The sequence below is a fragment of the Diabrotica undecimpunctata genome, chromosome 9, assembly GCF_040954645.1.
Source record: "Diabrotica undecimpunctata isolate CICGRU chromosome 9, icDiaUnde3, whole genome shotgun sequence".
Taxonomy (NCBI): domain Eukaryota; kingdom Metazoa; phylum Arthropoda; class Insecta; order Coleoptera; family Chrysomelidae; genus Diabrotica; species Diabrotica undecimpunctata.
In genome coordinates this window covers 76,847,483-76,873,668 of record NC_092811.1, presented here as the reverse complement: position 1 = coordinate 76,873,668, position 26,186 = coordinate 76,847,483, and the positions used below count along the sequence as shown (strand labels likewise).

The 26,186-nt window shown below is 32.7% G+C and overlaps 1 protein-coding gene across 1 annotated transcript in view; it reads right to left on the bottom strand.

Annotated features, from left to right (window-relative positions):
• Positions 1-966: 966 nt before the first annotated feature.
• The window catches only part of LOC140449701 (uncharacterized), a 168,530-nt gene continuing 143,310 nt past the window's right edge, over positions 967-26,186 (bottom strand). Inside the window, exon 6 of the mRNA XM_072543000.1 lies at positions 967-1,234. Coding sequence (XP_072399101.1) covers positions 1,053-1,234 — 182 coding nt within the window. The 3' untranslated portion in view covers positions 967-1,052. The remainder of the gene's footprint in view (positions 1,235-26,186) is intronic.

The following is a 26,186-nucleotide window of genomic DNA, read 5'->3' as shown; positions in this document are numbered from 1 at the left end:
TATTAATCTTAATCGTTAAAATCAATAATCTGAGACCAGCCTTTAAATTTAAATAAAAAACATCTCCGTCAAGATAAAACCTCTTGTAATTTACCAAAAAAAAAAAACAGAATATGGCGCAGGGTCTGTTCCTGGTTGGACTACCGATTGTTCTGGAGAAAATTTAAAATCCTAATACAACAAAATAACAAATCCCTTACATCGAATAGTAAACATCTAAATTCTAAACTCTTCTGAAGGCACAATCTTTCAAAATACACCTCCATTTTTGTCACTCTAAAGAACTCTAGATTTGATTCTGCCTTTTTTGAAACTACTAAGAGATCAATTTACGAAATACCCATAAGCCTCCATGATCCACAAAAAATTCATGATATTTCACTTGTGGTACCCGTGTTATCAACTAACTATATTTAGTAGTTAGTAACTTTCTAACTCTAACTCTATTTAAGTTGTGAATCTTAAGATAAAGATAGATTAAGATAGATTAAGATAGAAGAAACTTTAACTGTAAATCTGCTAAACTCTCGACCTTGCAAAAATAATCAATAGTTCTTCTAAACTCTGCAACTTTCTAAATCAGTAAAGGTTGCTATTACTATCAGGCTTCCAAACAAGTCAAAACTAAGCTTCTAAGACGATCCCTTTACCTCAGTTGCGCTGACTAAAATCGTTACATATATCACACAAAATCTGATTGACAAAAATTCGCTCTATATATTATATTTCTCTTATATTTGGCCTGTTCATCTCCTTTACTGAACTGATTTACTTATATCTCTCAGATAGGAACATATAGTTAGCGGTAAAAATAAAATCGAATTATGGAAGAAACTGGTGAAACAAATGGTAAAATTTCTGTATGGTGCAGAATTAAAAAAATTATACTAAAAACAATAAATTAAAAAGAGTATAACTGAAATAGCAAAAACAAGGTTGTGCTTAGCCGAAATAAAAAGAAATATATCATTTATGAAACGTAAGTCAATATTTCTTTATTACATACAAAATTATTATTATTACATTTTGTATTTAAAGAATTAAAAGATATTTTATCCAACAGTGTATCCACATTTGGTGCATTTTTTCCTTCTCATGCAGCAGCAGCATATTATGCCGATCGGAAAACATAATATTGCCAGGCACCAGGCGCAACAGGAGTAGCTTCCAGTCCAAGAATTGTTATGGCAAACTGGACAGCCTACACCAATACCACCACCGGTATTAACAGTAACTGAAAAGATACAAAATAGTTAATTCTCAACTTATTACAAATCTTTGTATAATTATTAAAATTAATAGAGCAGAACTAGATCCATCCATTTTCCCATTTTTATTACTGCAATTAGAAGTTTGAAAGGTGCATTAAAAAGAATTCAATCTTACTCAAATGGTAATATATTTTATAAGATATGCTAATAAATTAAAAGTTGTTTATTAAGGTAAGGACTCTGTTATACGAGCACTAATATTGTCGCGTCAGCAGCGCCGCGTTAGCGTTGGCCCAATCGGACAATGGCACTACCAAGTAGTAAATTATACGAACGACATCCACGGACACCGAGTTGCCGAACAAGGCGTTGTCCGGAACATAGACTCAAGGCTCGAGCAAGCAAGTTCAATTTCAGATGATACGTCACTAGAGAACGCAGGAAAGTCGCCTTACGCTAGCCTACATTGATCGGGTTAGGATATCGTAGTGGATTACTTGTATAAATTCCACACAAATAGCATTTGGCAGTTGGCTGATAGTGAGCCTCTATCGCGCATAAAAGTGCTATTGGGATAACCCGTACTCATACCTCTTCCACGTTGCCAAAGTGTGATGTCTGACGTAGAGTCCTACTCTGCTGCAGTTTACATTGCAATATACAGTGCATTCATAAAGTGTGTAAAAGCTCTATTACCTCATGACTTAATTATTTTCAGAGTTAAAGGTCGATTTTTTTAACCTTTTTGAAAAAAAAAAATAACTTTTACCCCCACTACGTTAGCAGATGTGACGTCATTGATATTTTTTTTTAATAGAAAGAGCATATTTTTAACTAAAAAATTTAGAGCCCATATTTTTCTAAGTACAACCGTACCAAACTCATCACATTCAAACTTCAGTATAAAGAGTGTAAAGGTAACCAGTGCTCGTATTTTTAGAAATTTAATTCAAAGTTTATTTTACACAGACAATTTTTAAAGAAGTCATTTCATATTAAAAACAAACAAATAATATAATTACAAGTGCTCGAATTGAGCTCCTTTGGTTTAATTGACAGTATCCAAGACGTCCAATGAATTCTTGGGTTATGTTTGACAACATCACTTGTGTAATTGGTTGCATTTCAGTACGAATTCACTATTTGAGGTCTACCAAATTGGTAGGTCGGTTTACATATACCTTACTTTTCAAATAAACTCAAATAAAAAAGTCCATGGGATTCAAATCTGGCGACCTAGCGGTCATTCACTGTGGCTGCATGGCTCAATCCAGCGATTCGGAAAATTTGCATTTAGAAAATTTCTAACCACTACAGCATAATGAGGACTTGCTCCATCCTGGTGAAACCAAATGGTCGGATCTATTTGACCAGAATTATTGATATCTAAAAATGTTGCGGTTAAAAATGGAACTACGTAGGTTTGCAACATCTCTAAATACCTTTCACCTGTCACAGTATAAAAAAAACGGTCCTACAATGGTATTCTTAACAATCCCAGAACATACATTTACTTTTTGGCGATATTAGGTATAAACTTCCATTGTCCAATTTGGATTTTCTTTTGCGCAATAACGACAATTTTGCCTGTTAACGGTACCATTTAAACAAAAACTGGCCTCGTCCGAAAACAAGATATTATATTCAAATCCATTATTTCGAATACACAATTCTTGCATATTTTCGTAAAACTCCATGCGCTTATCAAAGTCGTATTCATTGAGTTCATGTATAAGTTTAATTTTATATAGATGTAATTTGGCCTTTTTTTAGAATATTATGAACAGCACCACGACAGATCTCATTGTTAGTTGATAAAGTTTTAATTGAAGAATGAAGATTTTCTTCAATTTCAAGTAATAAATTTAATTAATTGTCGGAAACAATGGGTCTGTCACTCTTGGCTTATCTCTAACATTGCCAATATCATTAAAATTATTCAATATTTTGCTTAGTGTCGCTTTACTTATTGGTACTCAATCATGATATTTTTCATTAAAGGTATACCATACTTCCCACATACTTCTTTTATGATCGCCGTTACCTAAGATTATCGAAACCTCTATTCGCTGTTTTTCTGACAGCACCATCGTAATTTAAAATAATTTCTATTAGGGTAATATTCCTCAAAAAGCTATTAGTGCAGAGTTCTAAATTGATGTGACATAACAAATCAATTTAATATTGACATATCCAATGCGGAGCACACTAGTTCGCTCACAAGGTCAAAAAACCCTCTTAATTACCTACTAGTTCGCTCCGGAAACCATAACCTAGTTCGCTTCCGTGGTCAAGCGGATTAAGTATTTATCTATTAAGTTCTAGGAAAATTAACACCAGGAAAATAGGTACTGCGGCTTTTGTATTTTATATTAGAAATTATATCAAATATTGGTAGTTACATATTTATATAAATACGGTGATAAACGCGCTAATAACCGGCAAAATAACGCAAACGATGGAAAACATATGAAGTTGTAAGATAAAAGAGATGATACTAGTAGAGATGAGAAATTTAGCGATAGAAACCTATAAATTTACATTACATTCACTGTTTCCCACCTTTAGACGTGTCAGAGGAGGATGTCAACTAAAACTGTCACTGTCACAGCGGTATTTTCCAAACTCTTACGTCTAAAGGTGGGAAACAATAAATGAAATGTAAATTTATAGGTTTTATCGCTAAATTTCTCATCTCCACTAGTTTCATTTCTATTTATCTCACAACTTAATATGTTTTCCATCTTTTGCGTTATTTTGCCGGTTATTAGCGCGCTCATTAGGTACTGTTATGTATTTTGAACAATGTTAGTGATTGATTTAGAAATTATATTAGAAATTTTGAATTGTTTTTAAAAATTACTGAAATAATTTTTGTGCCTATTCTAAAATGCAGATATAATAAGAAAGCAGTACAAGTGTAAAAACTAACATAATATAGGATATTCTATACCATTACAAAATTAAATAAATATAAATTAAAACGAGGCATTTATTTCGCTAGAAATCTAAATGAAATACATTTGACAAAATCAAATCTACTAATTTTATTTTGCTTTAATTCCGTTATTTTGTGATCAAGAAATTTTTGACGCTCTAGAACTACTTTTCGGTACAATGTTTTTGTTTTCACAGAACTTCGTATTTTTATATAAGTGTCAATTTGAATATCTTTTAAAACTTCTAAAAATTAAAATATATTAGGCTGCGGATTGTAAAATACCGAATTAAATTTAGAATGGAAACTTTCACAGGCATTGGTTGTACGCTCAAGTAATGAACTGTTTTCCGCCCACATCTCAGAAGGGAAGTCTGCCTCTTCAGAAATATAGTTGTCCATCAAGTAGTCAGCAAATTATTGTACGGCTTGTTGTTGTGCTGGTAATATTTTACTAAAGTCTAAAGCAAAACACTCACCTACTTCTAATGGATCTAGGAAAGGTAGACCAAACATATATCTAAGGTATTGTCTGACTTCATTGTCGTTTGAATACTCAGTAGCCAGACCAACTTTTTGAATTTTTCTCCACCATGATTGTCCGAGATAAAACCTAAATCCTTTTATTTTTATGGAAACACTTCACTTACAGCTGTATGGATCGCTTTTTCGAAATCGGCATAAACAACCTTGGGACTAAAATTTAAGTTCAATTTTTGACACTCCGTCTTTAAACAATTTAAGGCAGTCACATATGAGTTTGTTAACTTATTTGAAAGCAAAAAGAATGCCAACGGCACATAGTGTCCATTTTCGAGTCTGTGAACTGTAACTAGTTGAATAAAAATTTTAGTGCAGTATTTAAAAGTTCCATCAACATAAATTGTTTCTAATTTACTTAAAAATGTTAAGTTGGATACACAAGAAAAAGCAACAAATTTTTTTACCGGACCATTTTTCAATAAAAATTGTTCTCTTTGGTTGGTTGTAACTTCCACGGAGTTTAACGAGTCATTTACTTCCTGTGCGCACTTCGGAATTTTGGGAATATGTAACTTGTTTTCTGCCATTATAAATATTTTTCTAATCAAATGTACATCTTCCACAGTAAGACTTTTAGTGCCTGTTTGTTTAATTTCGCTGTGTATCAACTTCAATGGTTTTTCACACAAATCATCCATTGCCTTCCGCGTAACACTATTACTTAATTTTTGTCGGTTTAACACTGTTTTTGATAAACTTTCATGGGTATGGTTATGACTACATTCGACTACACTGTTACAAATATTTAGTTTTAACAAATGCTTTGCAACTTCTTTCTACACACTGCCAACGTTTGATATTATTAGCAAGAATTTTATGCAGGTTATACTTGTATATGTCGATAACTAACATTGACTTGTCCTTTTCACTTAACATTTCACTTACTTCAGATTTCTCCATCATGAACTAGGTATAACGACATTCAAACTGGAACTAAAGTAATAATGGTAAGATTCGCACCACCCCTATTTCTTATCATAAAATTTCAGGTAGACTACTAATTACCTACCAATCTTTTCAGAGAAATATATAAATTGCAATTTCTTATATGGAAAAACCCAATGAAATATTGAACAAGGGAATATGAGCTCTAACATCATAATACTTTAGTGATATTATCGTTATAATTTTAATATTTTTTTAGTAAGAAATAGTATTATACAGTAGCATTGTTTAAAAAAGACTCATTCTTTTTTAAACAATGATGATAGTGTTGTATTAATAGGTAAATACAAAGTTTGAGAAGACATTATTCAAATATCTTTTCTAAGAAATATATGGCCGGAGCGAATTTACCTATGCCCCCGGGAGCGAACTAGTATACACCCATCCAATAATAACTATGAACTTACTGTTTGGTTGCTAAGGAATTTGACATGTCTCACAGCCTACTTGATTTTTGGCAATATACTGAGGACAGTCGTGACCACGTTACAACATTTTATTTTATTGTTGATTACAGCCCAATACAAAGCCATTATCATTTGAATGGAATTTGTTATCTTTAATAGATACACAATCTACCTTCTGTATTGTACTATATATTATATACGAATAGGCCACTCAATTCGAGCATTTGTTGTAATTATGTTATTTGTTCTCTTTAATATGAAATGATTTCATTAATAATTTTTTTTGTAAAATAAATTTTGAATTAAATTTTAAGAAATACGAGCATTGGTTTCCCTTAAACTCAGTATACAGAACTTTAAATGTGATGAGTTGGGTACGGTTGTACTCAGAAAAATATAGGCTTTTAATTTTCTAGATAAAATATGCCCTTTCTTTAAAAAAAATATTGATGACATCACATATGTCAAGATAGTGGGGGTAAAAGATATTTTCAGTTCCAAGAAGGTTAAAAAACAAAAATAAAAATCGATTTGTCAGATCTGTAACTCTGACAATTTTTCGACTGTTCTAACAACCATTCAAATTTCGTCATTTTGTGTCATGTGGAACAATTTCACCCAATCATGTCAACATTAGACTGATAATTGCATTCAGTGCAATTTTCAATCCCTATGACAACACGATCGAGTTTGACAACTTCATCCAAATAAATTTCAAAATGTCACGTTTCGGCGATGAGAATGTTCGAAGTATAAATGCGCTAATCAAAGAAAAAATTCCCAGAAATACAACCTACAGTCATAAATATATTTGGGGAATATTAAATATTTAATTAATTATTAAATAATGAACAGCAACGAATTTAATGTTAACTTTTTTAATAATTGTATTTTCACTAACTGTACTTTTAATAAATAAATGTTTCGTTATGTTGAGTTATGATTTTTTTTTTTTTTTTTCGAAAAATTATCCGACGAATATCCCTCGGACATTGATGAATGCCTCATAATTTCATGACAAATTTCTGAAGCTCGTTGCGTGGTAAGAGCACGAAGCCTTCGGCTTCGTGCTGTTATCAAGGAACGAGCTTTCGATTGTCATGAAATTATCTTGTCTGTTATCAATGTCCTAGGGATATTACTACTGATAATTTTTCGACTGTTCTAACAACCATTCAAATTTCGTAATTTTGTGTCATGTGGAAAAATTTCACCCAATCATGTCAACATTACACTGATAATTGCATTCAGTGCAATTTTCAATCCCTATGACAACACGATCGAGTTTGACAACTTCATCCAAATAAATTTCAAAATGTCACGTTTCGGCAATGAGAATGTTCAAAGTATAAATGCGCTAATCAAAGAAAAAATTCCCAGAAATACAACCTACAGTCACAAATATATTTGGGGAATATTCATTAAATGTTTCGTTATGTTGAGTTCTGATTTTTTTTTTTCGAAAAATTATCCGCCGAATATCCCTCGGACATTGATGAATGCCTCATAATTTCATGACAAATTTCTCAAGCTCGTTGCTTGGTAACAGCACTCAGCCTTCGGCTTCGTGCTGTTACCAAGGAACGAGCTTTCGATTGTCATGAAATTATCTCGTCTGTTATCAATGTCCTAGGGATATTACTACTGAAAATAATTAAGTCATGAGATAAGAGAGCGTTTCCACACTTTATAAACACACTGTATAGAAAAGTTTAGTTTTTATATCAAAAATATCGTTTTCTAATGAAATAGTATATAATATCAATAAAAAATCCAAGTCGTATAAATAAAGACCTTTATAGGCTCAAAAAAAAAAGGTTTAAGTGGTTTTCACTGATTATTTTGATAATAAAAAGACGTCTTAACTGACAAGAACCACGTGTTAAAAACCGAGCAGAGAGACATGTAGTTCCTCAAGTATTAAATTTATCCATTGTCATCGACCTAGAGTCAACATATAATTTAAGTTTGGAAAGATGTAACCCATATATGGATGTCATAGCCACAAATTTCATTGTTAGCTTCAGGTACATAAGGCACTGAAGATGATCTGATTAGATCGAAAACGTTATGCTGCTACTGTATAAATTTTGACGACACTTGTAAAAGTTTTAACTACATGTTTATTTTATATACCTAAATATAATGGTGAAGTGTTTTAACTTCTGTATATTTTTTTAATAAAAAGAAAGTTGATCAATTAAAAGGCTGGAAAAATGTTTTAAATTTAAAACATATTTATCCTAATAAGAGTTTATTGAGTACTTAATAACAGACTTACAAAATCTATTTTTCAAAATATAAATGTTTAATTTGGATTGATTGAAAGAACTTCAGGATATGTAATAACCGTAAATAACATTTTATGTTATTTTCTACAATGGCTTGGTCATTTTGCAAATAGCAACACAGGACATGGTACATAATACCGTTTATTATTATTATAATTAAAACTAATCTAACGTTCTAGCTTTGTATTTGCTTTATTGGTCTTTGTTTATATTTTGTAAATCTGTTACTACTCATAAACTCTTGTGTTACGATAAATATGTTTTAATTGTAATTGTAATTTTTCAGCCTTTTAATTGATCAAGTGTATTTTTGATCAAATGATTATCCTTTATCGTTTATAAATAAGGAATTTTCAACAATCGATCGAATAGAACAAAACAACTTAGAACGAGATCCTGCAGCATATGCAAGGAATAATACGAGGAAAATAACAATACCATACATAAAAGGATTATCGGAAAAGCTTAAAAGGATAGGAAATAAATTCAACATTTCAACAACATTCATAACAACAAACACGTTGAGATCTATTTTGTCCAAAACCAAACCTAACAATGAACAAGAAAGGACAAAGAATTGCATTTATAAAATACCTTGTGAATGCGATCAGTTTTATTTAGGTGAAACATCAAGACCATTAAATGTTAGAGTAAGTGAACATCAATCCTTTATTAAAAATAGAGAATTTGATAGATCTCAAATATGTAAACACGCATGGGATAATGAACATAGGGTTCAATGGAATGATTCAAATATAGTCCTAAAAGAAACGGATGGTAAAAAGAGAAAAATCAAAGAAACGGCTCTAATTATGCTAAATGAGACCAATTGTGTCGCGAATTCCTCGGCAGAATGTAGTAGGATCTGGTTACCCATATTAAAAGAGGAAGTTATTAAAAGGAAAATACCAGTATTGGTAAGTTAGTAATATATAGAGAGTACATCATTTATGTTTTTTAAATAACAAACATATAAAATCGGAATTTGGTGTTTATTGAAGGTAAACTAAATGCTCGATCAAATACTTACCATGTCGGGATAGTATTATGAGGTTTTTTCCTGGTTTTTCCCTCATAATTTACTATGAAATCACTAACAGGAGAATTTTACTGTCATCATGGCATGTATTTGTCTTTTTAAAAACGAATTACATGTTATGATCTTTTCTGACGGATATTCTTAAGTTAAAGTTGATTTCATGTAATCGAATAAACTATCTTATAAGTAAAGTCGTCCCAGGAACGCAACTCAACAATATTTTCAATATCATGTTAAAGTCGTCTACTTTAAAATGTATAAGGTATGTCTGAATTGTCAATATAGATGAGTTAGATAAAACTAAATTACTAGAAGAATTTTTCACTAAGTAACAAAAAACAAAATTTGTTTAATTTACTAATGTTTGTATTTTGAGAACGATTTCCGAAGTGGAAATTGAAACGTCAATAAACGTATTTTAACCTTTAATTGTGGCTTATTCCCATTTAAATAGTAATTAATTAAAAATGCCACAAGAAAATAGCTTCAGAACAATATTAACTGTATTTTCATTATTAAAATAATCAGTAAAAACTGGGAATAAAACTAGCTTGTGTCAGTGGTTCAATATTTATTAGAAAAAATTACATACTGAAGTTAAATTACTACAAGTCTTTTAAAATAGTATAAGCTATTTTTTGAGTTTTAAATATACCATACCTAAATAACAGTAACTATTTAATTATTTTATGTATGATTTTCATGTCACAGCTAAAATGATGCAAACTTTAAAATAAGAAAATGAATAAAGAAAACAAACTCTACGTATTGAAAAATGATTGCTGATATTTTGTAGCTTCCTTCATTATCCATTACAGCCTGCAGTCGCTAGTCGTCTAGGCATTGATTCGACCAACTTTTTTATGTACTCTGGGGAAATTATGTCCCAAGCTTCAGTAATGTTTACTTTCAATTTATTTCTATTGGATAATGGGGCACTCTTTAGGTACTTTATTTTTTAATGTCAACCTCAAATTTTCAATTCAACATTCAAATCTGATGACTGGGCTGGTGTTTTAATGACATTTCTGCAATTATAAAGTAACCAAGTACGTACCGGATATGACGTGTGTTTTGGATCGTTGTCCTGATAAAACCGGTAATTGTTATTAAACCCAATTTTTGAGCACTAGCGGCAAGGTGCTGCCTTAGTATATCCAAGTACATGCATTGGTTCATATTCCCTTCAAAAAATGCATGTTACCTACTCCTGCAGACGGCACGGCATACACATCCACGTCATCACTCCACCTCCACCGTGTTTTACCGTAGCTTTCATATTTTTTAATTTTAGTTTGTCATTCAGCTTTCTCCACACCGATATTTTTTCATCGGACCCAAACAGGTTTATTTTGGTTTAATCAGCAAATACTAATGAATTCCAAAAGTTCAAATCTTTGTTAATATGCTCCCTAGCCAACACCAATCTAATTTCTACAATTCTAATTTTCACTGACACAACCTAGTTTTATTGAGCAGCATTCTACAGCCAGAATAAGGCAGCTCGTGGAATGGCGTTATTTGCCAGTTTACGTTGGCAAAAAGGAACAGAAAATATGCTCAGTGAAAAAGAGAGAGACCATTGATGGCACCTCATGTTAGTGTGAAATTGATAAATATATATTTACTTTTTGATAACTAACGCAATGAAGTGTGTACTGTCGAGATTAGGGTTTAGATAAGTTTTGTCCACCAGTGTTGCCGATAAAATTTTAGTAAATTGGGTAGTGACACAAATTCCAGCACAACTTTGCTACACCACTGCATAATAAAATTACTACAACACTGACTGTAGTGAAAATTTGGTCTGTAAACCTGGTTTGAATAATGACCAAATATTTAATGCCCTAAAGTTAAAAGTGAACACAATGTTAGATCAGGACAAGCACTGTAGTATTTGTATTGATGAAATCTCTATTAAAAGTAATTTATTTTTTGATACAGGTCGTGATGAGATTGTTGGTCTATATGATATAGGAAATGGGAAAAAGGAATCAATAATTGCACAAAATGTACTTGTGATAATGGTTCGAGGCTTATATTCAAATTGGAAACAACAACTAGCATATTTCTTTGTAAACAGTACCTTTGAAGCAAATCACCTTCTTCCTATTATAAAAGAATGTATTTCTAAACTATTTCAATCAGGTTTATATGTGAATTGTCTTGTTACTGATATGGGATCAAATTTTCTAAAATTGAGTAAATTACTGGGGATTTCTCCAGCTAACTCAGAATTTGATGTCAATGGACAAAAAATTATTTATATATTTGATCCATGTCATTTAATTAAAGCCACTAGAAATAACTTAATTAATAATGTTTTTTATTTTGATGACTACACTTACACCTGTCCCTAGTCATGTCGGAAGGTTTGAGTAAGTACGTGCTATAAATCAGCAAATTTCTTTGAGCTGTGTTAATTTACCGACAAACCAACAAGTTTTGCCCTTACCTAGTATTCGTAAACTACAAATATTGTGGGTAAAAACGGTATTCCACGTTGGGATGATTCACGTTTTTATATTTATATCTTTTTCTATTACGTATTTTCTATTTCTCTTCGACGATGAAGAACGCTTCTTAAGGTGTATGCAAGTCTCTTTGACTGGGTTTAATCAAATTGCTTGCATTGCCGTTCGTGTAATTTACTCCACGGTAATGCCACTGTCCGGAAGATCCTTAAGCTAGCAGGGACAAATGAGCGAAATTCAATCCTACGTAACATTTTTTTACCCATTTTTCACTAATTTATTACCACGCTAATAATTTTTCACCACCAAACCAACCTTAAGGGGAGCGATTCTGCTGGCTTAAGGTTCAAGCTAGCAGAATTCGGGAAAAAAACTTTTTGTCTATGGCATATTTCTTACCCATTTTTCACTAATTGATTATCACCCTAATAATTTTTCACCACCAAACTTAATAGGAGCGATTCTGCTGGCTTAAGGTTCAAAGGCCTTTTTACCGATAGCATATTTTTTTACCTATTTTTCACTAATTTTTTACCACCCTAATAATTTTTCACCATCAAACCACTCTTAACGGGAGCAATTTTGCTGGCTTACGGTTAAAACTAGTAGAATTACAAAAAAAAAAAATTATGATATACCACAGTGCTCTGCTAGGTTTTTATGAATTTATTACCACCTTAGTAATTTTTTACCCGTTAACTACCCCTTACGTAAAGTCAATAATTCTGTTAGATTAAAATTTACGTGGAAAAATTCTTTTCTTAATTTCAAATTCACTCTCCTCTACTTATAACTGAAATAAAAAAGTGTTTCTTAAATGTTAACTAAACTTTAACCACCCAGATAATCTTACACCCCTAAACCAATGTTATTTGGAAACGTTCCTACTATCTATATATTTGAGCCAACGAAATTGGAAAAAATAATTTTTGAAATACCACAGTGTTCTGCTAGTTTTAAACGAATTTATTATCACTCTAGTAATTATTCACCTCTCAATGGCCTCTTATGGAAAGCCAATTGGTTAAAATTTAAGGTGAAAAAATATTCTTTTCCAATTTCACTCTCCTGTATTTATAACTGAAATCAAAAAGTGTTCTGTTAAGTTTAGACTAAACTTTGATCACCATATTAATTTTTCACCCCTAAACGTTCCTGCTAGCTTAATATTCGAGCCAGCTGAATTATTAAATATTATTTTTGAAATACCACAGTGTTGTGCTAGGTTTTGCGGAAAGTCAACAATTCTTAGGTTAAAATTTAACTAATTTAATTTTAATTTAATTTAAAACTTAACTTTACTGTACTCTATTAATCAATAATTCTGTTAGGTTAAAATTTATGGCGAAATTTTTTTTATATTTCACTGTACTCTACTTATTATTGAAACAAAAAAAGTGTTCTGGTAAGTTGTTGATAATTTCACCACCCTGATAATTTTCTACCACTAAAGCAACTTTATTTGGAAACGTTCTCGCTAGCCAAATATTCGAGCCAGCAGAATTAAAAAAAAAATATTTTTGAAGTACCACGGTGATTTGATAGCTATTTACAAATTTATTACCACCCTATTAATTTTTCTATTCTTAGCTACTCCTTGTGGGAAGTCAATATTAAGATATTAAGCGGAAGGTCGAATATTAAGCTAGCTAATTCAAATAAAAATTTTGAAATACTACATGATTCTGCTTGATTTTTACTAATTTTTCGTCTCTCAATTAACCCGTGGTAGCTTAGGTTAAAATAAAAAAGTAATTTTTAAATACCACTGTGTGCTACAAAGCTTTTCCAATTCATTTACCACCTTCACAATTGCCTACCCCTCTATGAGAAGCCAATAATTCTGCTAGGTTGAATTTTGAACTGGCAAAACAAAATTATAAAAGGTGTTTGTAATAATTTTTTGTACTGTACTTTTACTTCAACCTTTTACTATTTTTTGATATTTTCATATTTTTCACCTAACACACTGGGCACAAATTCCGCGTTTTACGCTCTAATTTTGGGAGCGTAAAGTCCTACTTTTTCGTCTGGTATTAAAAAAATGTACGGTTTCACATTTCAAGAGTTAAAAATCAACTATAGACGTGATCGTGCATAGATGAATGTGCACTGGTGTTCACTATTAAAAATTACTTAAAAACTTTTATACTCAGCATAAAACACACACAGGGACAGTGCAAAGGTTCTATATTTGCAATTTATTGCCAAAGTTAAATAATAGTGAAGAGAAGAAAGAGAGAAATTTTTGTCATCGGCAAAAAGTTTTTTTTCTGAATTGTGCTAGCTTGAACCTTAAGCCAGCAGAATCGCTCCCCTTAAGGTTGGTTTGGTGGTGAAAAATTATTAGGGTGGTACTGAATTAGTGAAAAATGGGTGAAAAAATATTACGTAGGTTAAATTGGATTCCATTTGTTTGTCCCCGCTAGCTTAAGGGTCCTACTGTCCGGTTGGGTCGACGTTGATGCAGCGCTGCTAACGTGACGACATTGGCGCTCGTATAACAGCGTTGTAACACTTTACTGTGTAAAAATACCATGTATAAGTAATTACACTATTGTAAACATATTTTATAGAAAATAATATTTGTAAATCCATGTTACACGTTCACGGTATAATTATATAAAAAGTACATAACGTACATAAACTGGATACATAATAATTGTGGCAAGCATGTTTATTTAATATTACAAAAATATCTATATCCATATTGTAATAAAACTCTGATAAATGGCCAGTAGATCCAAACAAATTTGTTTCTGCCGCCTTAAAATTATGAGGATAAAGTAACGGGTTAGCAATTTATCTTTTGTATAAGACTGTAATTTGCCTAAGAATCCAGAGTTAAGCCATAGAAATTGGACGAGAATAAACGAAGACGACTTTTGGCAACAAAACGGATATTGAGGGCTGATAGTTAAAATGTAAAACGCATTACAAATAAATATAATAAAAATACAAAATGAATATTTTATCATTACTATGTCATCACTATATTACCATTACTGGCGCATAATAGCAATTGTGCAATTGCATTTATTATTGCAATGCAATAAATTATAATGCGATTAAACAAATTAAGCATCAGTTATACTGATATCTTTCACTGGGCTCGATAAGAAAAGATCATCAAGATATTATATTAACAGGTGATTCAGATGGTCAACCAGAACAACTATAGAAGGTGGGTTACGGATGTTTGAATCAAAAAAGAGTAGCCAGTATCACGGTTGAAATTAACTCCGACGGCTTTGAAAAGTGGTTTGCCCCTTTTAGAGGTCAACTGTGTAATAGTTTTCTAGAATGCTCCGTACCATTTGCGAAAAAGTGATAAAGTACCTACTACAGCATGCACAAAACAAAAAATAAAAGACTGGTTACGATAAAAAAATATCGACTTCGATAAGGACGTGCTTAAGGTTGAACTTTTACAATCAGTGGCACCGCGTAAGTCTGAATATAACAAATATGCTATTGATGAAGTAACAGACGCTCAAAAGAAAACCGTTTTGCGTTTGCCACCCTTTCATTGTAAGATCAATCCTATTGAGCTGATTTGGGCTAAGAATTTTGTTGCTGCCAACAAAACGATTTATAAATTTGCAGATGACAAAATACTTTTATTTAATGCCCTTAACAACATTATCCCGAAGACATGGAAAAAATGTGTGAAGCATATACAGAATACAGTAGACACAAAGTTCTGTGAACTTGATAATATTATTGAGGTCATGGTTGAACCGGTGATTATAGAAATAGGAGGTAATAGTGGTAGTGACACTTTCAGTTTGTCCTAATTGTTTTTAACTTAAGTTTTTTCCTAAGTTATGTAGGTATAAAAGGAAAGTCGAACGATTTTCTTGGTATATATGCCTCGTTTGTTTGTAGTTATTTTCATAATTATCCCACTAATCTCAATTATAATTTATAAACCTTCTTTGTAAAAATAATGTGTAACATACATTTGCCTTAAGGCGCGTTTATTTTTCAAGTCATTTCCAGACATATTGAGTTTATTTATATGTTGTAGAATTGCTTGCAATGCCTCTCGCCTCGCTTGTAGATTGCGATAAAACTCGTTTTGTGGATTCCATAATACATTATAGTTTAGATAAGCATCCAAAAATCTTGCCATGTCTGCATCTGATCATTTTTCAGTCATTTTTTCCGAATATTACAGCTTTTCGTACTAAAAACAACAACTTTATACACGCTAGAAGTACTCTACTCGGCTTTCGGTACGTTGTGTTTTCGTTCGACCAGATGTTTACACATTCGATTCCAGTCGTTCGACATCGATTCGGCGACAATCGCCCGTCAAAAGTAGACAGTCTTTCTACTTCAGTCGAATCGACTCACTCCGCCGAACGGCCAAGTCGATTTAAGGTTTACATATTCAATTTGCTTTCGATTTTATAATCGACCTAAATCGATCAATCCAGATCGACCCGTGAAAACGCGCCTTTAAGGCGCGTGTTAACGGGTCGATCTGGGTTGAACGATATAGGTCGATTATTAAATCGAAAGAAAATTGAATATGTAAACCATAAATCGACTTGGCCGTTCGGCGAAGTGAGTCCATTCGACGTAAGTAGAACTTTTGATGGGCGATTGTCACCGAATCGATGTAGAACGACTGGAATCGAATGTCTAAACACCTCGTCGAACGGAAACACAATGTGCCGAAAGCGGAGTAGAGTACTTCTAACGTGTATAAAGTTGTTGTTTTTAGTGCGACAAGCTGTAATATAGGGAAAAAATGACTGAAAAATGGTCAAATGTAGAGATGGCAAAATTTTTGGATGCTTATCAAAACTATGAAGTATTATGGAATCAAGTGATATAAGGTTGAATGCTCGAATAAATGAATTTTAATCAAATAAAATGCAGATATCCAGCACAGTTTTTATTAAATCTTGCCCAAGTTCTTTCGCTCCTAGAGCATCTTCAGGGGCATTTTGGGTGACATCAGGAGAGATAATTCTCTTACCTGATCATTCTCTCTCCTGATGTCACCCAAAAACTGTTTGTCCTTTGTGCCGTGTTGTATAAATGTATCAGTTAATGTTTATGACATTCACCATATATTGTTGGATAGCCTAATTTTGACGAAATGCCCCTGAAGATGCTCTAGGAGTGAAAGTACTTGGGCAAGATTTAATAAAAACTGTGCTCGATATCTGCCTTTTGTTTGATTAAAATTTGTTATGGAATTCACAAACCGAGCTTTATCGCAATCTACAAGTGAGGCGAGCAGCATTGCAAGAAATTCTACAACATATGAATAAACACAATATGTCTGAAAATTACTTAAAAAATAAAATAAAAAATATTAGAACAACATACAATCGTGAATTAGGCAAAGTATTAAAATCACTAATGAGTGGTTCTGTACCTGATGACTTATATGTACCGGTTTTAATTTGGTTTAAAAACGCTGATAGTTTTCTGAGAACAGTAACGATGGGAGGCAGAAAAATCCAATCAAACATGGTAGGTAGATAATATTTTTTTATTTTTAAAAACATACATTTTGTTGTAATAGCGCACAAAGTAGTCAGCAAAAGAGTCCCAGATTTCTGCGGCTTTTTTCGACTAGTTGTTACTTCCCATATTTGTTGTAATTGCGCCTAAATTTCTAGCTGCTCTGTCGCTTCTCCTTAATCCTAAGGTAATCGTAGTAGTATCCACATTTTCAACATCCACTGTTCCTGTAGTAATATAATTTGTAGCAGTTGTACGAAGCCAATTATGCAAGGCACATGCCGCTAGAACGATTAAATCTACTGTAGCAAATTGGTAGCAATTCGTCTTTCAAATATTCTTAGTCCTGATGCCAGTATACCAAAACCATTTTCGACAATACTTAAGGCACGGGATAAACGATAATTAAAAATATTTTGTTTGTGTGACAGCACTCCAATTCTTGAATACGGTTTTTAAATATTTGTACCTAGTGGAAAGGTATCATCAGCTACAACAACCGCATTTTCGGGCAAATTAAATCGATTTTCCCTTAGTGCTGCATTAAATTCTGATTGGTTAAAAATTAATGCATCATTTATACGACCATATTTTTTCAACATCTATGTATATGAATCTGTACGTGGCATCTACCACAGTTACCAATACTATGCTGTATGTTCCTTTATAATTATATTAATTAGAAGCACCGTGCGAAGGATTCCTAATTAATATGTGTTTTCCATCTAATCTAATCATCTTTGGATTCTGGTACCTACAACAAAAATGGCAAATATGTGTAATATTTACATGTGAAATTAAAAGAGTAAAAAAATGATGAATGAATCTACTTTTTTACAGAATTTTCAAAATTTGTCGCAGCAGATGTAAGATTTTAAAGTTAAGTCGTAGCAAATGGAAGATGTTGCAGAAACCACTTCACAAGCGAATATTGATGATACTAATGAAGAAGACGCTTCTCAGGATAGAACACAGCCACACTTGTCCTTACATATATCGCCCAGAGAAACCCATCAACATATACGGTCAACGTCTGCTACTAGAACTATCACTAAAATTGCAATTAATCCTTTAAATAGGCTTAATAGGAAAAAAACAGAAAAGGAATATACGCGAGATTTTCAACACAAGTTCAGTTGATCGAGCAATAACTAAGTTAGAAAAGATCTTGAAGAGCTCAAACGTCGAAGATGATTTTGCAACATTTGGCAAACATATTTGCTAACCAATTGAGACAGTTGTCGCTGCAGAAACCTTTAGAAATTGAACAACAGTTCCAAAATACCTTAACACAAGAACTCCTAAAGTATTTAAGTTCAACGACATTTCCAACATATCACGTTTAATCTTTTTCTGAACACATGATCGCATCAAGAGATTATCATTCTTCGGATACCCAGTTGAGTGAAGTTTGTGCACTGCCGCCACAGATCCCAGCACATACTACGGTAATGCCGGATATATCAACTAGCAACTTGTTAGCTGCAGCATTGGCAAGTATTACGAATAAAAACGAAAATTATCCATAATAATGTTGTAATGTTAAACCGAGTTATATCTTAAAATAACATACGAATAAAATAAATTGTTTTACTCACCTTTATATAATATTGAAGTCCTTCATATACACCATTCAACACTTCCGGCAAAAATAGCGATATTGAACATTTTGGTACCCGATACAAGGCTTCAAGTGACGCATAGCTGTCGCCAGTGGCTAGAAATCCAAGAGCTATTTGCAATTTCAACCTTGCCGGTAATGCTTCACGCATATTTGTATCGTTTTTTTGAATTGCCTCAGCAGTTTTTTCTAAAAGTTCTCTAACATAAGCATTATCCATTCGTAGATGATTTCTATAAGCCTCTGGATCTTCCGCAACCATTTCTTGGAACAGGCTTTGTGTTGCACCATAGGTATTTCGTCTTACAATCCACGGTTGAGTCCACCACCTTTATTTTTTTTTCTTTGTTTGATTTAGCGATTTCTTCCCCAATTGCACAACAAATTAATTGCACACCTGCATTAATCATTTCACGTGACACCATTTCGTACCACAATTAATTCAACATTCATCGCCCGTCGTGTAAACCTTTTTGCTTTCCACACAGATTGAATGATCTGTGGTCGAACGATCCAAATTATTCAACCTAGATCGACCCGTGAACACGGGCCTTTAAGTTTTATTTATAATTTTAATCTAACTTCACCCGACTGATTAACGGAAATAGAAACACAAAATATAAAGTGTTGAATGAAAAAAAAGGTATAAGGATCCCAATTCTCCAAGCTCACCACCAACAAAAATACAAAATCGATACAGTGCATTATTAAACGGCGAGAGCCCTGAATAGACTGAAACAGAAAAACAACAGAAAATACCAAAATAACCTCCAATAGTCATATATGGCGTCAAAAACTTCAAAGATATGGTCCATAACTTTGCACAAATTGTGGAGGAAGAAACCTACTATACCAGAACTCTGCCAATCATTCGAAGAACGAGAAAAAGAAATCATTCACCACTCTTACCGAATAAAGGAAGAACGTGCTAACAGAGTGGAAAGATTTAAAAATCGAAGCCAAAAATAACAAGATAGAAGATGAATACTCACCATAATATAAAAAGAAGTGGTAAGTAATGTTGCAAAGAAAGAAATTATAAACAGAAAGTGAAAGAAAAAAATCAGAACGCCCTTGGCTGACTAACGGGATAAATTATAACGAAAAATTGATAAAAAAACTATTTTCATAAAAGGTTGCTGATAACCACGCTCGCCCAACATAGAAAAGAATACTAGGCAAAAATAAAAGCTGTCGAAGGCAATAAATATAAAAAGAACGGGTTTTACGAAGAAAATCTACTTATATTAAAAACCTGCTTGAATTATTTAATAAATTGAAATATTAATATATTGAATTATTTAATATTGAGTTGAAAATTAAAATTTTAATATTGTTTTTTATTTGTGTCTTCTTCTTGATGTGCCTATTCGTGACGAATGTTGGTATCATCATAGCAATCTTTATCTTATCTGCAGAAGCGCGGAAAAGCCGCACATATGTTGTGTTGAACCAGGTTCTAAGGTTCCTTAATCAGGATGTTTTTCTTCTTCGTGGACCTCGCTTTTCAAATATTTTTCCTTACAGGATGGTTTGTGGGAGGACATATTTGGATTCATTTCGGCATAATGTAACCGAAGTATTGTAACCTTCGAGATTTAATGATGGTCAGTACTTCTTTTTTTTCAATCTTCTGAGGATCTTCTCATTTATGACTCGGTCAGTCCACGGGATCTTAAGTATTATCCGATATAGCTACATATCGAATGCTTCTAATCTTCTGCACATGTCTTCGTTCAAGGCCCAAGCGTCAACACCATAAAACAGAACAAAGAAGACAGCAACGCAGCATTGTTACTTTTATATAGAGAAAGGTTGTGGCTGTTGAAGATGGGCTCTATTCGGTTGAATGTGTATCTAGTTTTTCCGATGCACATCTTATCTCCTTCCGCCATTTTTTATTTATTATATAAACGAGGTGGTTGTAGTGCGTCACTCTTTCTACTGGGATTTGATTGACATAGAGTTGACCTTCTGTAATCTTTTTCTTGCTAAGAGTTTGAAGAAGATTATTAATATGAACTAAATGGTACGCGATCAATCAGATATAATAGAGACTGAAAATATTAGGGGAATTTTTTTATATAGGGGAAATGGATTAAATATGCAATGACGGGTAAAATAGAAATATGAAGAAGATCTAGTTTGTTTTTTTTTTGTTAATTTATTCCTTGTTGATCGATAAAAATAAAAATTTTTGAAAATAAAAACAATCAGAGAAGAAGAAAATTGAAAAATGCTTATTCAGAGATATAGGCGTATAATATCAGTACATATTAAAAAAAAAAAAACATAACGGTGAACATTTGTGCATAAACAGATTCAGTGAACAAAGTTTCGATTATAATAAATAATATATTTAAGAGATTAGGCAGAATTCATTGTTGTGGTAATCAAAGTTGTTTCGTTTCAAAATTCTGGGAAAAACTTTTTGAGATTGTTTTTTAAAAAGGGGATTATAACGCAGCGTTTAACCGTATTCAGCTATTATTTGAAATACTAAAATGGAAAAGTTTAGAAATTTAATTTGTGCGGATTATATTGTTCGGTGTGTATCGAAAACATGTAAAATAATAGTTTGATCAATTTCGAAGAAACTGGAAATTCCATGTTTGTTTAAAATACTAAAAGATCATTGGTTGAAAATAGAAGAGGGAAGGAGCAATTATACGTTTAATGGGATCTAAGTGGAAAAAAATTTTTCTTCCTGGTCGTACATAGAATAACATCTGAAAAAATTAGATTGGATGCCGGTGAATTTGAAAGGTAGAAGAAAATTAAATTGAGAGAACTCAAAAGTAATTGTTGTTTTCGATTATGTTGAAAAAAGTGGAGAAATGGAAAAGTGGTAGCAGTGCAGAAGTTAATGTTAACAATATTGGTAAGTACCAATAAATTATCATTACATCGATAAAAGTTTGAACCAGAATTTTGTATCCAAAAAGAGATTTGGTTAGAACGTGAGATCACGTTTTTGGAAGCAGATCCAAGGGAGGACTTAGCTAACAAGTTGACAAGAGCGTTGCCGGGTAAAGAAATTAAAAGTTAATTGAATTGTTAAAATTTGAAACCAATACTACAGAAATATAAAGTTTTGAAACAGAACAGTAACTAATTTAATTTATAAATTTGTTTTGTGTGTAAGTTCTGTAAAGTAGTCAAGTTATTTAGTAAAGAGAATCAATATTGGCTTCGCAGTTTTCAATTGGCTGCAAATATGGCTGCAAAGCCATAGTTTGCTTAACAAATATTAAAAATAAAATACTGACATTCAGGCTCTTTCCAAATCGATAGAAAGATGTCTATATGATTGGCTTGGTTGACAAACCAGGGAAGAACAACATTTTCCAAAATTACAGGCCGATTAGCTTACGTCGAGTAGTCATCAAAGTGGAAGAAACAGTTGTACAAACCAGATTCCAAACAGACACATACCAACTTGTGAGCACAATTTGGGTTCAGAGCACTGCACTCCATCGAACACCAAGTACTCCAACTAACCGAATTTATTGCAGCTTAATTCAACGATAAATAATATACAGGAGCTGTCTTGGCAAACAGAGGTTTAGGTTGCAAATAGGACAAGTCTTGTCTGAGGTGTCCCGGAAGCCGGAATACCACTGGTAGCAGTGTTACTGTACAGCATATACATAGCTGGCGTTCCAAGAATACCCGGAATTCTACTCATTAACATAAAAACAGAGGTGTAGTCTTAAGAAACCTACCAACAGTAATGAAAACAATAGAAGAAAAATACTTGTGTATCCAATAGAAAACAGCAGGAAGTTCAGAGAAAACCTAAGCAGTTATCTTAAAAAAGAGAATTGATAACCCAGAAGAACAACTAATGGTACAATACAGACCCGTCGAATGGAAAAACGAAGCCCAATACCTAGGAGTCATAATAGATAAAGGCCTAAAGTTTACAACACATGTAAACTTAACAATCCAAAAGACCGATGCAGCAAGAGCGGCCATCAGAGGATTCGCATGAAGAAAAAGCAAAGAATAACAAAATCCAAGATCAGACTAATAAATAGCATCATACTACCTTTAATCACATACGCAGTGCACGCATGGGGACACAGGAATAAAACAACATAAACCCACAACAACGACTCACAACAAATGCTTGAGAAAAATAGCGAAAGTGGCCAGATTCGTAGCTAAATGCTTTCTGATGGAAACGCAGAAGAGCAAATCAACAAATAATAGCAAATGCTTAAACAGATAATGACAAAATAGATAACAAAATAAACACTTAGGTGTATCATGTAAATTCATGATGTTTAAATTGCCAGAAGATAAACACTTTAACTAAAATCGAACATCCAGAAAATACAAAAAGCAGACAAAAACCCCAAGCGTTTTGCCGATTTGTAGCCTCTATAGCACATTAGCGTGCTATTGGGGGTGGAGGATGGTCTGGAGCATTGGGGTAAGGTAAAGTGGCTCCTGATTTACTCTAATTAATCCCCTTATCCCAATAAATGGTAACTCCTATATGTTATTGTCAAAGGGGTGTGTCTGTGATATCTCACAGGTTGTATTCGATTCTATTGCTTGCGTGGTTGCTTGCACAATTGAGGTCAACTTTTCATCTCCATAAGCCAGTTAGTTATGTGTTGTATGATTCATAAGGTATCCTCGATCTGTTGATATGACACATTAATGTTAATATTATTTTATTAGCGGCTTTTTTTGCTCTTTCAACTAAATTTGCTCCATTTAAAGCGTTCTATTAAAATCTCTACTTTTAATGCAAAATGCAACCGCATTTATCCTAAAATTTAATGGTCTAGAGGTTTTACCCATAGTCCATCGTTCCTTCTTGTATATTATTATAATTTAAATCTTACAATATTGTATTTATTTCCTCCCTATTTAATTTTTTTTCTGATAAGCGTTTTATGTGTGGTATTTGCTATTCCCTTTCAATTGGTTCATGTAAATATTTCGGCATTCATTTAGTGTTACATTAGCTATTTTTTATATTTTTTCAGTATTTCTATTATTAGCATTGAACAGTGTAGTTAAGCCGACTCTGTACGCGGCATCTACGCGCCGACTCGTGGCAAGGTGTCATGTCAACGCGGAGAGACAGAATCAAGATGGCGAACAAGAACTGACAGACTTTACGTTTTTTAGTTTTACATTATAAGTTTTAAGTTGTAATATGTATTTTTAAAATAATAAAAACCAAATTATACAGTCCACTTAAGTCGTACGGATTTATCATACCCAACTACGGCTATCCACACAAAACATGGTCTTCGAGACGAATTAAATGGATTTTTACACACAATTGGCGCCATTTTCCGGCAAAAACACATTGTAGAAGTTATAAAGGAAATATATTATCACACATTGGGAATCGAAGGAAGTCGATATTCACACATACACAATTATAGAAGTAAAAGCAAAATTCATGATTTAGGGCAAAGGTAACCAGAAACCAACATACATACATAAAAACACCACGTGAGTACACAGTATCCTTTTTTAAACAAATCATATCCATACCTATTATTAAAACAAATTTACATGATCAGTCTGTGTCAGTTTCTTGTTCCTTTATTATTAAGTTATTAAAACATCTCTGGGTCATATACTACTTGTAATAGATAGTATAAAAAGGTAATAAATTCAATAACAACCATGGCAGAACTCACAAATTAAAAAAAAAGAGGAGCACAATTAAAGCTCAAATGACACGATTTCAAACATTTTTAAATAATTATTCAGATGCTAGTGCATCACAGCTACCAAGTAGAATTGAAAAATGTAGAGAGTGGTGGAGAGATTTTGATATTGTACAAGAAAACATTGAAAAAATTTGCATCTGGTGAGGGCATTGATATTGACTCAGATTTTGATTCACAGGTAAATGAAAGATTAGATTTTCAGGATTTATATTTTGAATTAATTGGCATAGCAGAAGGGTTTTTGAATAAAACTGACTCTGTTTCAAACCAATCAGATACACAATCTGATACAATGAAAGCCTCATCAAAAAATGTAAAACTACCTCCTTTAGAGGTACCAACATTTAACGGTTCATTTCATAGTTGGTTAGAGTTTAGGGATGGGTTTACAAGTTTAATAATCAATAATTCAGAATTAACTGATGTAGACAAACTACACTATTTGAAAAAATCATTAGTTGATAGGGCAGTTGGGGCATTGGATGAGTTACCAACTACAAACACAAATTTTCATTTTGCATGGCATTTATTAGGTGAAACATATGAACGCAAAAAGTTAATAGCACGCAGTCACATTGATAAGTTAAATGAATATCCACATATAAATAATGAAACCTCATTCGAATTAAAAAAATTCTCTACTTCAATTAAAAAAGACTTAAAGGCATTAAAGACATTGGGTTATTCAGTAGAATGTTATTTTAATTTGTATATTAGAAAAAAAATTGGATAAAAACACAAAAAGGGAATGGCAAAAAATAGGGCCACTTAATGAGTTTCTGACAATCACAGATTTTTTATCATTCTTAGATCAAAAAATACACAGTTTAGAAAACTCAGAAGATGATAAAGATAAACCCAAGTCATCCTCTGAGACCAAACGTAAGTATGAAAGGGCTCCTTTTTCAAAAACATTTTTAGCATCACACAAACAGTGTCATCTTTGTGGACAGTCACATTATCTCATTAAGACGAGCGGAAGTTGACAAAGTCAAGGGTTGTTGGAATTGTTTACGGGAAGGTCATACAGCTCAAAATTGTACAATGCGGGGTTGCAAAATTTGTGGTAGGAAACATAGTACACTTCTACATTTAGATTCACATTCATCAGGGTACAATGAACACAACTGGGAACGAAATACACAAGGCAAAGATAAAATACATCCACAGGGTCAACATTCATCACATTCATCAGGGCACAATGAACACAATTGGGAACGAAATACACAAGGTAAAGATAGAACACATCCACATGGTCAAAATTCAGTTCAACTTCAAGGTTCACAACCACTAATACCATGGACACCTAATCAAACTCAGGGTATACATTCACAGGGACAATTTACACATTCTCGAACACTAGAGCCAAATAAGCAAGGGCAAGTTACACATATTCAGGCACATGAGGTACACTTACAGAGACAAAACACAAATTTTAAGGGGCAACATGATTTAGGTGATGGGGTACCTCACTCAGTGTATTTGGGACAGGTTAAGACTAAGGACTATAGCACTATAGAAGATAGGG